At 40.3% G+C, this 16,579-nt stretch overlaps 1 protein-coding gene across 1 annotated transcript; it reads left to right on the top strand.

Annotated features, from left to right (window-relative positions):
- The first annotated feature begins 6,370 nt into the window (after positions 1-6,370).
- Positions 6,371-7,363, top strand: LOC110299065 (olfactory receptor 56A4). The gene has a single exon (XM_021168662.1). It carries the CDS (start codon positions 6,404-6,406, stop codon positions 7,340-7,342), a length of 939 nt encoding a protein of 312 aa, XP_021024321.1. The 5' UTR covers positions 6,371-6,403; the 3' UTR covers positions 7,343-7,363.
- The last annotated feature ends 9,216 nt before the right edge of the window (positions 7,364-16,579 follow it).

Genomic DNA, 16,579 nt, shown 5'->3' with positions numbered 1-16,579 from the left:
ATCAAATATACTAGAAAGTATGGATGAAGGTTCTATGTAGGCATCTGCTTGACCTTTCCACATTCAATGAATTATGTTGGTGCTGTTCTCAGGAATGGGCCTTAATGTCAGTTTGCAGAGGGCAACCTATTGTCATAGCAACAACCTGGGTTTGTAGATTTCAATGGAGCCCTTCGGCCAACAACTCAATTGGCTGTAGCCCAGTCCTAACACTGTAAGCGAGGTAACTTAGACCAAGAAAGATAAATAAGGTACATATTCACATACATGTGCATATTAGTTGTTAAATAAATGATAATAAAGCTACAATTCGTAGGTCCAGAAAGGTTAACTCTAGAAGAAGGGACACGGGGCACACATGGATCTCTCTTCAAGGGGTAAATAGAATAGGTTTTATAGGTGGATGGCGGCAGGCATGAGGACAAGAACAGGAGTCTTAGGTGGAGAGGGGAAATGAAGATAGGCTTGAGGGACAGCTAGAACTGAGGGGCATTTAAGGTGTGGCATGTCAATCTAGTGCAGTACAAACTTCCTAAAATATACGAAGGCAATCTTAATGAAGCCTCCAAATATATAATCATGAAAAAGGCACCTTACATTCACTGTTGTCACAGTGAGACTTGGATTTGGGGCTCCATACCCTGGCTATGTCTCTGCCTGATTTGTGGATTGGAAAGATGATTTAAATTCTCCATGTTTAAGACTGTCTCACATATATAAATGAGTAGTTTTACTTTTATTCAATTATATATATGAAAACATCAATATATTCTACATCTATATATACTACAATCACTTTCCATTTCTTGTTGTCCTCCCTCCTATCCCTTCCGTGTATTTTTAAGAGTATTAAGTGAAAACTGTATGTATTTAGGACTGACAGTGTTGTTCAGTGGTAGAACATTTGTCTAGCACTCATGAGCCCCTGAATTTAATCCTGAGCATGGCCAAAGAGGGAGCATATATTTTACACAGGTATATGATATGATGTTTTGAATGTTATGCACAGTGAACTGAGTACTAACTTTCACATAATTCATATTCCCATCAACTCACATAGTTTGCAGGATTTCTTGTGTGTGTGTTTGTGTGTGTGTGTGTGTGTGTGTGTGTGTAGAACGCTTACCTGGTGAAAGTGATTAATTTTCAGGAGATTGAGGCAAGAGTATGGCTGTGGTATATGAGGCACTATCTTAAAAACAACAAAAAGGAAATTAATGAAGAAAGGAAGAAAGTAAAGTAGGAAGGAAGGAAGGAAGGAAGGAAGGAAAGAAGGAAGGAAAGAAGGAAGGAAAAAGGAGAAAGAAGGCATTGTTAATGAAAATGTGAAGAGTTCTTGGTCTAGGTGTTGTCCAATCAGCTTTGTGGATGTCCCATCCTTCCTCACTGAGCCTTTGAACCCACAGCCATCATCTCTCTACTCTCCCCACTCTCAGTCCTGTAGTAATAACTTTATTATCTGTTTCCATGAATTCAATGCATTAAGATTTTACACACAAAGTGAGTCTGTACAATAGATTTATCTCTGTTTCTGGCACATTTTTACCTTGTTTAACATCTTTTTTCTGTATTTAGACTCTCCAGGTCTTTGTGACCTTTTCTAAATCTTTCAATGTATTTTTTAATTCTTTCTCTTGGGAAATGGAGCACAGGGCCACTTTATGTTACCTAATAAGAGTACTAACTTCATGCCCAACAGGGGAGAAAAGATACACAGAGGACCATTTATGATATTATGTTTCAGTCAATAGCCAGGAGCAGTGGCCAGTACTTCTGAAGTTGGTGAGTCTCAGGAGTTCCAGGGAATCTACATGAAAGATACACTGAGGAGTGAGTGGGAGTCTAGGAGGTTGGTATGGAAAGGAGGCAGAATTCATTCAATACAAATTAGAATACAGGTGCTGACCCTGCCAAGGCACTTAGATCCTGGTGCAAGGTACACTGACCTAAGTGATTTTTTTTTTTTAAAACTTAACTGAGTTATCTGTGGCTGGTGGATCCAATCAGCACCATCATGAGAGGACACGTTGAGAGGTATCATCTGTGCTCCATGGAATGGGACCTCACCCAATTCAGGTGCTGGATTTTCTGACCCCTTAATCTTAATCTTACATGTACTCATTTCCAGACAGTTACTGTTTGTTGGTCCATACACCATCCAGTGTAGGAAATTCTGAAAGGGTTAAAGTAACATTTCTAGTTCAGCACTTCCCCCTCCAAATATACCATGATTCTCCATAGTATCTATGTGCACCTTCAGATTGACCTCTAGGGAAACAAAAACAGTGGTGTACACACACACACACACACACACACACACACACACACTCACAACTCAAAGCCCAAGTTTTCAATGACAGTAAATCACAGAAGCATATTTATGATAAAAGAATTGAATTTATGTTTTAACTATATTGTAACAAATATCAGAAATAGCTGTGGTGAGAAACGAAGATCCTAGTTTCATAAGATCACTGGAGAGTAAGAGTAGTAAAGGTAAGGCAGTTTATTTTACAAGTTTGTCAAGTTGTGCATTAGCCTTGGAGGGCAGGAGTATGAGAACAATATAACCCTAGACACATGACCCTGCTTCCTTTCCTCATTAATGGACAATCAGGAGCGTACAAGTTTACACTCGAAACAGGTCACATTTTTCTTTTGTCATAACAAAAAACCTGTGTGGTTTTAGCTCTCTATTTCACTCCTATTTATTTCAAAGTCTATTAGGTACACGGTCTTATCACATCTTCTGGTTGTTGGGCAAGGTTGGCTGTCACTAACTTTAGTTTGGGGTGGGAGGATGTATTAAGACTAGCACAGAGTTTGGATGGGGTTTGACTAGGTCTTAGCAGGGGTTCAGTGTTTGCTGTTCATGTGTAGCAAGACCTAAACTAGATTGACTTTCTCATTGAAACTGAGCAATCATGTTTCATTTCTTACTTTTATTACTGTAATTATATGAAATGTTGAAATAGCATAATATTTGTTATTAATTCATTTAATTACAAAATCATGCAGTTTGTCTCAATTGTCACATGCCATTTACAGGGGTACCATTTATCTACTAGGAATTCATGCATTTAACTTTTTTATTTTAACAATTTCCTTATATTTGAGAAAATAAGAAATGGCTCTGAAAATTTAATCCATCAAATATAAGCTGTAGAAACCAGAAGTTAAAAAGAAGAAAAAAAATTTAAAACAGTCTTCTTTTACATGCACACCCTGCATATTGCCAATTTTAATTGTGCAGGGATCTGAGATCCCCAGGCTTAGACAATTCTACTTATCCCCTATGTAGAGTACCAGTTAGAGGATATATGTACACTTTACATTTTAAGAGGGTGAAATTTTAACTTTTTCATGTGAAAAATTCCCAATCAGGACAGTCCTAGGTTACAAGTTTTTCTTGAAATGATGATATTTTGAATATGAGAGCAGTCTAGGTTCTAGAAATCAACAGGACAGGTGTTCCAGAAATCAACAGGTGAGCTTTCCTTGTAAACACACGAGTTCACTTAACTAAGAACATTTAGATCTTCACTTACCTGTGATGAGTTTCCCAGTTGCCCAACAGAAGAAAAGGTTATAGATTATGCAAGTGAGAGAAAGCATTTAAATGTCCCCGATGCAGGGGACCATCACTGGAGAAGATTTAGGGCTGAAGCAAATGCTGGCGATGCTGCCAAGAGGGTACTTCTGAGATCTGACAGGACTTTTGTTTTTTTTTTTTTAAATACATTTTTACAGAAGGGTATATAATATAAAAGCCATTCTTTCATTCCATGTAAATATTCAATGAATTGGACAGAGCTCAAAAATGGTGTGTGGGGGGAGAATTAGATGCACTTGCAAGGTGCTAAATTTTGATGCAGGTCTCTTTAGCATGGGCACAGAAACAGTACATATTGACATAGGAGTTGGTGCATAGCCTAGTTCCTGAGTCATCTTGAAAAAAGAAATAGATAGAACCCCAACAGATCAGATTTTAGAATGTGCATCCCACATTCTGGGATGATTGGTTCCTATGTATAAGGAACCTTTGGCAAGTTTGGTAAAGGGTTGGTAAAGGGCTCTTATGTGGGCTTATCTACCTAACACTTATTGATGAGTGTTTACTGTTTCTTTGGTAGATGTCAACTTACATTTTGCTTATGTTTCTAAAACATGCTTAGTTTTAAACTTCCAGAGTTCTCTTTTGAAGAAGTTATAGTTTGTGGAATACTGGATGACTTCTATTCCTACTAGGAAAGCTTTATTGTGGGAGTGGAGGAAGGGAAGAAAAGAGAGGGTATTTGGATGGACATGGTCAAAGAACTGTATTTCTCCACTTGAATGAAAATGTCTGAGCTAGGTTGGGTGGTATACGCCCTTAATCCCAGTACCTGAAAGGCAGAGGTAGTTGGATTTCTGAGTTTGAGATCAGCATGGTCTACATAGGAAGTTACAGGATAGTCAGGGCTACACAGAGAAAGCTTGTCTAATACACACACACACACACACACACACACACACACACACACACACACACAAACAAGCAAAAAACCCCAAAGAACATTGTCTGCCCTATGACCAGCAACAGACCCATCCTTGTAATGAGCCAAACAAAAGTGTTATTTTTTGAAGAACAAATGATCTGGAAAAATCATCCTCCAAAGCAAATCAAAACAGTCAGACATTTTCCACTCATTTCTGAAGATATTTACAAGCACACCCAATATTCTTCTCAGAGGAAAAGCCATTTCTCTTTTAAATTTATTTTTATAATGTATTTTAAATTATTATATCACTATATCATTTCCCTTCTTGCCTCCAATCTCTCCCATATATCCTCCTCTCTTAAATTTATTCTCTCTCTCTCTTTCTCTCTCTCTCTCTCTCTCTCTCTCTCTCTCTCTCTATATATATATATATATATATATATATATATATATATATACTAGCTCTCATCTAATAACATGAAAATTGTACTGTTGCTGGTGCCCCACATAGCTACTTGTATCTTGTGGAAACATATAGGGAAATCCAAGTTCCTGGTATTATAATAGGAACATTGTCCCATTACCCACCTACCTAGCAGAAGGCCTCAGTTTTGTCACAGTTTTGCCATGTGGCTAGTTATCATTATTGGTTTCTAGCATGGAAACTTTCTCATGAGAGAAGAGTAGTGGAGAGAAACATGATATTCTATACCTATCCTTGTTGCACACAAGGTCACGTAGACACACTGGTCAGGTATAAGATCTTTTTCAGTGTTCTCTACTGCCATGTCCTATCACATATTTCCCTTACTGTGACATCATGACTATCAACCCCACTTGAAAATTCTTTGTCTAAAATTCAGACTCTAAAAAAAAATGTTTTGTTTTCCTGCCACAGCATTGTATGCTACTACGTCTTTATTTAATTTTTCCAATACAGAAAGCACATTTTCATATGAAAACTTTAATTTTCTCCTTATTTTCAGGCACAGTATAGTTACAATGAATGTTGGGAAACTATGTAGATACTTTGCAATTTTTTCAGTATCTTGTGTTTTTATGGCATTTCTGTGTGTGCAAATGTGTGTATGTTTACATTTCTATGTCTTTCTTGTGCTTTTCAATTGGCTCTTTTTTTCCTCTTTGTTCTCTTTTGTTTGTCTGTTGTTGCTGTTTGTTTTTATTGAGAGATAGCAAGGATGTGGATTTGGGTGGGTAGGAATGTAGGGGGAAGATCTGGAAGGAGTTGGGGGATAGGAAACCTTGGTCAAAATATATTATATGAAAATCTATTTTTAATAAAAAAAGACGAAAATTTTCTCTATCTAAAACAAATTAATTTTCTTGTCATTAAAACTCCTTATTTCCCCATTCTTATCTCTTAGGAAAGTTTAATTTTTTCCTTCCATAAAAACTAAACCACTGAGTCTACTTAGTTATTATGTTGACACGGAAGTCTTGTTCTCTGTTTCTTTAGTTTTTCAAGTCATTACCTTGATCAATGACATTGATCCATTGGAATGGCCAGAATACCGAATCCTTTCTTTTAAACAATATTTTAAAAAATGCAAGGGTGTGTGTATGTATGGTGTATGTGTGCGTGTGCACTGACATGCTTGTCTATGCTCATACTTGTGGAAGTGAAGAGTGATGTTGGATGCCTTTCACTAATGGCCATATTCCAAGCTATTCAGGAAGAGTCTTTTCAAAGAAAGGACTGAATTAATGAATATGAAGTATTCAGTATAGTGCTCTTTGATATGTTAATGATGATAATGATGGTGATTTTAAAACTTCACTGGGACAGGTTCAAGGGGGATGGAAACTTGAGACCTACTTTATCTAGAACATATCTTTTCTGTGTCACTTCACTGACTTCATTATGTGAATTTTGGATTTTCGGCTTGATTGTAATTTCTTCCATGGCATTATCCAACGATTCTGAAGCTACCATTTCTGAATTCCTCCTCATCTGCTTCCCCAACTACCAGACCTGGCAGCATTGGCTGTCCCTGCCCCTCAGCCTCCTCTTCCTCCTGGCCATGGGGGCCAATGCCACCCTTCTCATCACCATCAGGATGGAGGCCTCTCTGCATGAGCCCATGTACTACCTGCTCAGCCTTCTATCCCTGCTGGACATTGTGCTCTGCCTCACTGTCATACCTAAGGTCCTGGCCATCTTCTGGTTTGACAATAAATCTATTGGCTTCTCTGCCTGCTTCCTCCAGATGTTTGTCATGAACAGTTTCCTGACGATGGAGTCTTGCACCTTCATGGTCATGGCTTATGACCGCTATGTGGCCATCTGTAAACCTCTACAGTACCCGACCATCATCACTGATCAGTTTGTGGTTAAGGCTGCCATCTTCATTATAAGCCGGAATGCCCTAATTTCTCTCCCAGTTCCCATTCTTTCTGCCAGACTAAAGTACTGTGCTCAGAACATCATCAAGAACTGCATTTGCACCAACCTGTCAGTATCCAGGCTCTCCTGTGATGACATTACCCTCAATAAACTATATCAGCTTGTAGCAGGTTGGACCCTGCTGGGTTCTGACCTCATTCTCATTGTACTCTCCTACTCTTTTATCTTCCGTGTTGTGCTCAGAATCAAAGCAGAGGGAGCTGTGGCCAAAGCCCTGAGCACATGTGGTTCCCACTTCATCCTCATCCTCTTCTTCAGCACAGTCTTGCTGGTGCTAGTCATTACTAACCTGGCCAGGGAGAGGATTCCCCCAGACATCCCCATCCTACTCAATATCCTGCATCACCTCATACCCCCTGCTCTAAATCCCATTGTTTATGGGGTAAGAACCAGAGAGATCAAGCAGGGAATCCAGAACTTGCTGAGAAGGTTGTAAGAGGTACCCAGGCACCTTTAGAACTCATAATACATAATGGGAAAATAGGAAATAATTTTTATATTAAAAAGAAATTAAGTTTTTAAATACTAAGTGATTTTGACTCTGAGTTTTACAAACATCTTAGGCAGCATAAGAAACATTCACTTTCAAATCCTTTTCTTTCCTGCTGTTTAAAAGGAAAAATTACCATGAAGAAGATGGATACAAGCTTCATGACACATGCAGGAAAAGACCTGCAGGATTTGTAACGGACCTGGAGTCTTTGTTTTTCCTGTATGACTCAGTGTGGCAGAGCCCTGCCTGGGTTTTGTGCCATGAAGGGATACTTAGGGCAAAACACTGACAGTGGTCTGAGATGTGTGGTTCTTGGGGTGGAGCTCTTTATCCTGAGCACCTCAACTCTTTTATTTTTGGCAAATGTGCCTTTTAGTGCCTTCCTAGATCAATTCCTCTCTCCTCTCCTTCCTCTTCTACCTTCCCCTCCCTGTTTCTCATCTCTTCTGTTCCACCATCCCATAGCTCAGGCTAATCTCACTATATACCATATTTGATTGGAAGAGACTTTGCATTTTTATTAAAAATATTGTTTATTTCGTGTGTCTAATTGTTTCCCCTGTCAGGCTTCCTGATGTCATGGAAGTCAGAAGAGGGCTTCAGGTCTTGAATGAAGAATTATAGATGGTAGTTAGGTTCCGTGTAGGTGCTGGGATCTAAGCATGAGTATTGTGCAAAAGCAGAAATCATTACTGAACTATCCGCCCAATCCCAGATTTAGAACTTTTCATCTGATTTTTGGCATCAGCTGTGTCCATTCATGACCCATCCTAAGTACAAATGAGATTATTTGTCTATTAGTTCTACTACAGTGCTTGATAAAGCAGGGGATACCCACAGTTTCCCACCACAAAAACGCCAGGATTTGATTTTCATAAAATGTCTTTCAGTATATTGCACTTTCCCCACTAATCATGACACCAATGGACAAACCAAAATGGATGGATAAAAACCAATGAGGTCTCAGCCCTACACAAAGATCTATAGGCAACTGAGGAAAGGGAGTGGAAGAGGTGTTCTTTTCCAGGAAGAAGCACATCAATTGGTTGTCCAGTGCTAAACTGCCAGTTCTAAAAACATACATACAACATTATACAGACTTGGTAGGTTATATTTAGGAATATATGCATATATGCATTTAATAACAATTAATGAGAAAATATGCTGTGAATTTGAAGAGCATGCAAAAGTATATGGGGTGTTTGGAGGGAAGAAAGGGATTGAGAAATGTAATTATATTAGAATCTCAAAAAGAAAAAACAAGAATAAATTTGAGAGAAAGTAGGGGCAATATGGAAGAAGTTAGAGGACGTGAGGGAGGGCTTTATTGTAAGAATTGATATAGCAAGATTTTCATGGTAGATCTATCATGCTCACCAGAAGAGTAAAGTTACTTAAACTGAAGCACAAGGAAATAAAGTTAGATTGAAGGAAGAGAATCCTTTCTGGATGCAAGTGTTTACAGATGAGTCTTCCACACATCTGAACCAGGCTGAGTTTAGCTGTCATGAGGAATAAGAGTAAACACAGAGCACAGCTGCCTTGAGAGAGATGTCAACTCTGCCACTCAGTGACTGGTTTCAAAACTGTCAACTTGAAATCACAATGCTGACTGTGTAAGTAGTGCTGAAGGCTATGTCATCTGTTACCTTGACACTCATCTCCTGCAGCCTAGTGACACAGCACTCAGTAGTTGTTCCTGGGTTGTCTGCATCCCACACCTTCTCCCCCCTATTACATGTCAGTTCCAGGGTTCAGAATTTCCTCCTTCCTCTTTCCTATGTGACTTATCATTGAATTTGTTTAACTGGTTAGTATGCTTCATTTCATTCCAAGTTTATCTTTAGTGTAAAAATATCTCATGGGAGTACACACCCCATGATTCTTTCACCTGAAAATTTTTATTATACCTGTATTTTTGTTATGTTTCATCTTAATCACTTCAAAGACACAGGATCTTCCTAAAGTTCCACTATTACCATGTCATTCCTGTATATAAAACACTTTGGTGAATATAATGCATGGATAAATCATGGACTGGCATGGCAGATTTTGAGAATATCTTCACTACATGCCATCCTAGGAGTTGTATGTTTCCAATTACACATGTTTGATGTCACCATTGAAACACTGTTCTAATTATATAGTCATGTTGGAAAACCTGGCTACCTAAGTTTGTAATCTACCTTGTCTGGATGGCTCCTTTGAGCTCTGTGCAAAATGGAGGACTCATTTTAGTGGGGCTTCCTCTTCCCTGTCTGACCTTATCTGGGGAGCCACACCCCCAATCTTTTACCTGAGAAATGTTATATAGTCCGTGGCAATCCTACAAGGTACACTTCCTCTTTCTCAATAAGATCCTGCCCAGCAAGTACTTGGGATTCCTGGACTGGCTCTCCATGCAAATGAGGCATTCCCAGTATTTTAAACTCTAGCCAATGATTTTACTTTTACCCATAAAACTCCTTTCCACTCTCTAAGGTTCATATATAGCCTTTCTTCACCCCGAATAATGAGTATACACACCAGCTATTTTACTGAAGATCCTATGAGATGTTTCACTGAGTATCCTCTAAAAGAGTTGTATCACCAAAGTCCTTGGAGAACGCTTTCCTCAGACAAGTACCCAGACAGGTGGGGATCCGGCAGGCCCCATATATTCTTCCAGCCTGTTGTACAGTAGCACCTTCCCACCCTGAGGGAGGAAACTGAGGTTGCAGAAACACAGCTGGCCCCCAACTCGAATGCCACACAGGAAAAAGAAGGCAGAGAGGAGAGCACATACCTACTTTACAATGGGACTTTTGTGCTCCTGTCTCCTTCATCCTTTACCTAAATTGACCCATCTCATCTACTGAAATCCAGATTCCAGTGCCCTCTCCTTCACAGAGACTTGCAGCAGTATTCCAACCCTGAAAACATTGTCCATATTTTACAATTCTCCTTTATTTATCTACACCATTCTGATTTATCATCATTATAAAAATTCTTTCAGTGTCTTATAGTGTTAGAATTAGATCTCATTAAACTCGGTAATCACAACCCTCTCTATTGACTCTTCACAACAAACAAATTTATTTTAAAAAATTAAATTATGTCTATTTCATATTCTAGTATAAAACTTTGGCTGGCTACTTAAAATTTCTAACCCTTGATTTCTTATCTAACAGTAAAGTCAATAATGTTATCTATGCAAGTTGTTATAAATATTTAGCAAGTAGTACATTCAAAATCTGGATTCATGTTATTCTATAAATTATGGGTTCCATTATTAACATTATTACAAAAGGTAATAATGTTAAGAATAAAAGCTCAAATACCTTTTCAATTTTCTTGGTAGTAAAGACTCCCCTGTGTTTTAAACTCTTTATATGTCTGTCTCTTGCTGATATATTATAGTAATTCATTGCTATTGCCTCTATGTATGTTAATGGCACGCATAGAAAAGCCATCACATGGTTTAGTCTGGTCCATGTGATTCACGATTCAAGAGTTACAACAAAAATCTGATATGATATGTATGTGACTTTCTGTATTGAGACAGGTGCACTCTGAGATAGTATTGATCTCAGCAGGGGCTCAAACACAAACCCATAAAGACTCAGGCATAACAGAATTCTTTGAGATTGCATATCAATAGAACATTCTGAGTGACTTTTCCATAAATCAGTAATGACTATAATAGTGCCCTGAGATTTTGTATAATAACTGCAAAATACCAACTGCTTATACAAATACATCTCCTAGGTTTTGCTTTTGTTCTCTCTAATCTTTTTTTCATTAGCTATTTTCTTTATTCACATTTCAAATGTTATTCCCTTTTCTGGTTTTCCCTCCCCAAACCCCCTACCCCATTCCCACTAACCCTGTTCTCTAACTCACCCACTCTCCTTCCCTGTCCTGGCATTCCCCTACACTGGGGAATTGAGGCTTCATAGGACCAAGGCTTTCACCTCCCACTGATGTCCAACAAGGCCATCCTCTACTACATATGTGGCTGGTGCCATGGGTCCCTCCATGTGCACTCTTTGGTTGGTGGTTTAGTCTCTGGGGGCTCTAGGGATACTGGTTGTTTCATATTGTTGTTCCTCCTATAGGGCTACAAACCCCTTTAGCTCCTTGGGTCCTTTTTCTTAGCTCCTCCATTGGGGATCCTGTGCTCAGTCCAATGGTTGGCTGAGAGCATCCACCTCTGTATTTGTCAGGCACTGGCAGAGCCTCTCAGAAGACAGCTATATCATGCTCCTGTCAGCAAGCTCTTGTTGACATCCATAATAGTGTCTCAGTTTGGTGGCTGTATATGGGATGAATCCTGTTCTCTCTATTCTTAAGCGAACAATGATAGTTATGTTGAGAGCTTCATGGTAATCTATTCAAGTACAATTCACACATCAGTACTTAGAACTCCACACAAAGAAAAACTTTATTATCCTTCTTAGCTATCCTCTTCTGATATAAGCCTGCTTCTTCATTTTTCAGCAGAAAAGCAAAATTACCACTATGCATTTGGGAAGCATGTCCATAGCTTTTATAGGAACGATATAAGGAGGGGGGACGTGAAGAGTAATGATGCTCTTCCTCAGCATCAGCTGCCTCTTTGTGCTCTGTGGCTTATGTGCCCAGAGTAAAAGCTTGGATCCTTCTGTATTACTAAGTGGTCCCCAGTGAACCTTACAAAAACCAGAAAAGTGCTTGTCTCCAGGAATCAGAAGAGAGAAATGCATTTAACTCTCTGACCAAGAAGTGGAAGATAGAAAGGACTGGGATGTAATTCCCTCACAGTCATCAGATCCACCCCAAGCCATCTGTCTCTTGTCAAGTGGTTCTTGAGTTCTGTAGGGCATGTCTGACATGTCTCCTTTCCTTCTCAATTATAATCTTTTCATCGCTGTATCGCTGCACTGATTACCTTGCACTGTAAGACCTCTCAATCCCTAAAGTGTGGGGATGATGTCTTACTTAGGGGAGACTTCCTAGAACCTGATGCACCATACCTGGAATCCAATTAATCCTGCCTATGACTGGGTAAAGAAACACATACCCAACTGTTCAAATTACATAATAAATAAGTGAAAATGGAAAAGGTCTTAAAGAACTTGAAATTGTGGGAACTTGATGAAGCAGAGGTGTGAGGTAATGGGCTATGTACAGACAGCCTAGTCTCCAGTGGAGCTGAGGTTTTGAACCCTAGTGAAACCTGATGGGTGGTAATTCCCACCTACATGGATCAGAAGGCATTCCCTCATGTCTCCTGGACCCTTAGCTCCTGTCAGTTACTGCCCCCACAGCCCCCACGGGAGAGTCTCATGGCTTTCAGTCAAGTAGACAGTGTCCCAAGCTTCTGACCTTCAGGCTAGACTCCTCCCAGTTACCTAGCAACAGCAAGATAACAAGCCCATTATTAGAGGGGCTGCTTGGCCTCTCCTTGCTCTCTTAAGCTTTTACTTTCCTTACTCTCTCTCTAAGGCTTCACCTTTCTTACTCTCTAACTCTCTTTCTGTCTTTCCCTTCCCCCTTCTCTCCTTTTGGCCATGGCTCGTCTCCCTCTTTCTACCTTTTCTCTTTCCCCATGCCTTTCTACAATAATGCTCTAAAACCATAGTCTTTCTTTGTTCATCAATACCTGCTGTGCTTGGACAATGGGATAAGATTTCTTCTAGAGAGCTGCACCTAACCTCCCATAAAAAGGCCTTCCTACACTCCAGCCACAGACCAGGCTAAAGACACTCACGTGTGTGGGAACCACCCGGCGCCCCCTCTCCCTCTGACTTCTCTTCCTTTACACTCTGGGGCCGAGTGTCGCCTTGAGGCCCCTATTCTGTCCTCAGCTCCTCTGCCTTATCCAGCCTGGGATGCCAGAGACTGAGGACCTGGTATCAGGAGCTGCCCCTTGTCCACTCCCCACCGTGAGGGGGGCCAGTGGCTTCACACAGCCAGATGCCTACCGGGGTCACGTGGAAAGTGTCTGGCAGTCCTCCCGTGTCCACCTGCCCAGAGCACAGGAACTCTGGCCAGACTCAGGCTCTCTCCCTCCTGATCTTCTCCTACACCTACAGCCCTATACAGAGGCTGGACTTTAGGAGGAAGACATCATAATAAACAGAAGAGTGTCTTCTGAGGGGTAACCACTGAGCCTTGATGTTCCACACCCAACATGACACTCTGGGTGCTTCATGGGTGTGGGGGCCTTGCTGAATCTCAGCTGTATAAGAGACAAATTAGAGTTCTAGGTGTGTACAGAAAAGAAGGGATTTGGTAGTCAATATAAGACACTTCTTCCATTACCTGTAGTAGGTAGGAAGGTTGCTCTCTTGGTTGTGACCTGACTCTCCTTAATGTCCTCAACAGTGTCCTGGATTCCATGAAAGTTCAGGAAAGGGGAAGATAGGAACACAGCCAGAGGTGCAGGAATAGTGGGTCTGTGATAATGCTCTGATATAAGAGGAAGACATAAAGCACTCAGAGATATGGCTCTAACTAACACATTTTAGAGAACGTAATATGACAAGCAGGGCACTGTCTTCCTTGTGTCTGGGCTGTCCTCAAGGATGTGCCCTTTGGATTTGAAGCTTTGGGTCAACTATGAGGAAGACAGACTCATCAGCAAGTAGAGTACTTGGAAAGGGCTGGGGTGGGGATCTTGCCAGACTCAGAAAGGTTCTACTAAGCCTTCCCCAAACCTCAAGGCACAGAGCTATCAGGCACCATTCCAGCCTCTACAGTGACACACTGCTCTAGGTTTGGAGTGATGATCGGGAGACTTAGTGCTCAGAAGGACTGCATAGCAACTTCTGAATGTTGAAGAGAAAATTAAACACATCACTCACGGCCTGTGAAGCTAATGCTTCTGAAGTTGTCAACACTATTTGTAGCATCCTCCTGGGGTAGTGTGCTGTGAGGATGAGATGAGATCATTAGGTGTCTGTGAACAAAGGGCTTGTAGCATCGTGCCCTCCATGATCTCTGTGTCTGTTTGCTTAACGCTCCTTGACAGTGCCCAGGCCAGAGGAAAGAACAAACCTGACTCAGGGAGAAAATATCTAAAACCACTAAGAGATGCTGCACTGGAGAGAAAGCTCAGTTAGTTAAATGTCTGCTGTGCAGGAACTGTGGGGCAAAGACAGCAGATGTGTCATCTTGCTTGCCAGCCTGCAGCAGTGACCTCAGGGTCAGTGAGAAACCCGTTCTTAAAAAACATGAGGTGGACACAGACTGAGAAAAACACCTGCTATCTACCTCTGGCTTCCTTGTGCTGGAGCATCCATGCACACATCCATAAAACCATGTACATAACCACACATGCACGCACGCACACACACACACACACACACACACACACACACACACACACACACGCACACGAAGACTAACAAGACGGTTTTGCAGAATTGTAATCCTATCAACCAAGCTGACAAAGAATCATCACCAAGGGCTGTGAAAACCATCAGCTCCCAGTACGCTTCTCCTAACACAGAGTTACAAATCTGACCTCATTTCCACAGTCCAAGTCCTGTGTTTCACCTCCTTGCTGGTTGTGAAAGTTATGAGTGTCCCTTTATGATGTCTCTTTAAAGGAGGGACCACGACTGTGAACAGACTCTGGGAAAGGGTGTTAATATCAACTGGCAGGTCCCTGAAGTCTTGCAGCACATTTGGTCAAAACCGGAGTTAGTCTTTAGACTGGAGAGACACATGGTGTGAGTGAACATTCCAGAATGGTGGTTGGATGTACAATGTGGCAAGTGCTGACACCTTCTCAGAACTGTGTGGCTAGGCTCCGTGCAGTGCTGACTATGATCCCTAAGCCCAAGCACCCAGAGAAATGTACTAGGAAATGCATATTCTGTCAGCCATGAACTTCATAGTACACTTACCATTCACACAGACTATTCTCAGGCCCCGGTTAAAGACTGTTTGCATTTTATTGGTGCTCTGATTCCACATCTAGAAGCATAATCTTGGAAACTTATTGTAGCCATTCTCCTGTTGTTAAAAAAAATGCCTCCCTGATTCTGTTGTTTTTTTTTTTCTTCTTCTAAATTCAGCACATTCCTAATGATTAATGATTTAAGAATACAAAATCCATTCCATTTTATCTAAATTTTAAATTATACTAAACACTCATCCCAGCATATGGAGTTCTATTGGATTAGCCAAGACATCTGATTAAATTGGGTAACAGTATAAATTCCTCGATCTACCAAGCTTGTATGACACTTGACATTTATTGTTTCCATATCCACCACACTATGGACTCTCTTCATTTGAATTTGCACAAGAGTCTATTCCTGAAGACAACCCAAATAGATGATGACTGCCTTAGACTGTGGATTTTCATGAACATCAATCCCATCATCATGGTAAATTTACAGTACCTTGAGAGCAATGCTTTTCTCCTAGTACCTTCTCTCCTCTATTCAACAACTATTAATGCATGCTTGATGGGAAACTGCATCTATCCATTCATCACAGCAATACACATAGATCTCAATTTCCTATTTTCCGGCTTTACAATGATTCAAAAGTGACATGCATTCACCCTAAGCCATACAGTTTTGAATTTTGATCTTTTCCAAGTTTATGCACTTGAAAGCATGCTTTTGTAAGTGCTGGACAGTTTCGCTGAAGTGTTGATTCCAGAGAACTGTATATTCCATGAACCGTATATTCATGACAGTAAACAGCTGAAATCTACAGTACATTTTGCTAGTAAGCTAGTGTGTTCGGTAGAGTAGGTGTATTAACATTTGTGAATTACAACATTTACAAAGGATTTATTGGCTGTCACACCATCATAAATTGATGAATATCTGTTTTATCAACCACTCCATGTACTCTTCTAAGTGTTATAAAATAATTCATATAATATAACTAACATAAGGTAATATATATCAATTAGTGTGTAACATAAATATTATTAAGAATTAAGGTTTTATAGTTTTATATTTTAAAGCTAGGTCCATAACAGGAGGGCCTTCTAGGAGTAGATGACTCAGGAAATACCCCTTGATGTGAATCAGTAAACTGAAGTATTGGTTAAAGGTGGCAGTGTGTGTGCTTAGGCTAAGGGTGCCAGCATGAAGAACGAGATAAACATAAGAAAGAATTGTCTTGTGTCCTTCTTACCGGTTGGAACATCTTCTGGATATATTCCCAGGAGAGGTATTGCTGGATCCTCCG

This window comes from Mus caroli, chromosome 7 (genome assembly GCF_900094665.2).
Source record: "Mus caroli chromosome 7, CAROLI_EIJ_v1.1, whole genome shotgun sequence".
Classification (NCBI taxonomy): domain Eukaryota; kingdom Metazoa; phylum Chordata; class Mammalia; order Rodentia; family Muridae; genus Mus; species Mus caroli.
This window is presented reverse-complemented; position numbering and strand designations above follow the sequence as displayed.

Coding starts and splice junctions, on each gene's coding strand:
- LOC110299065 (XM_021168662.1), top strand. CDS start 6,404: ATGGCATTATCCAACGATTCTGAAGCTACCATTTCTGAATTCCTCCTC.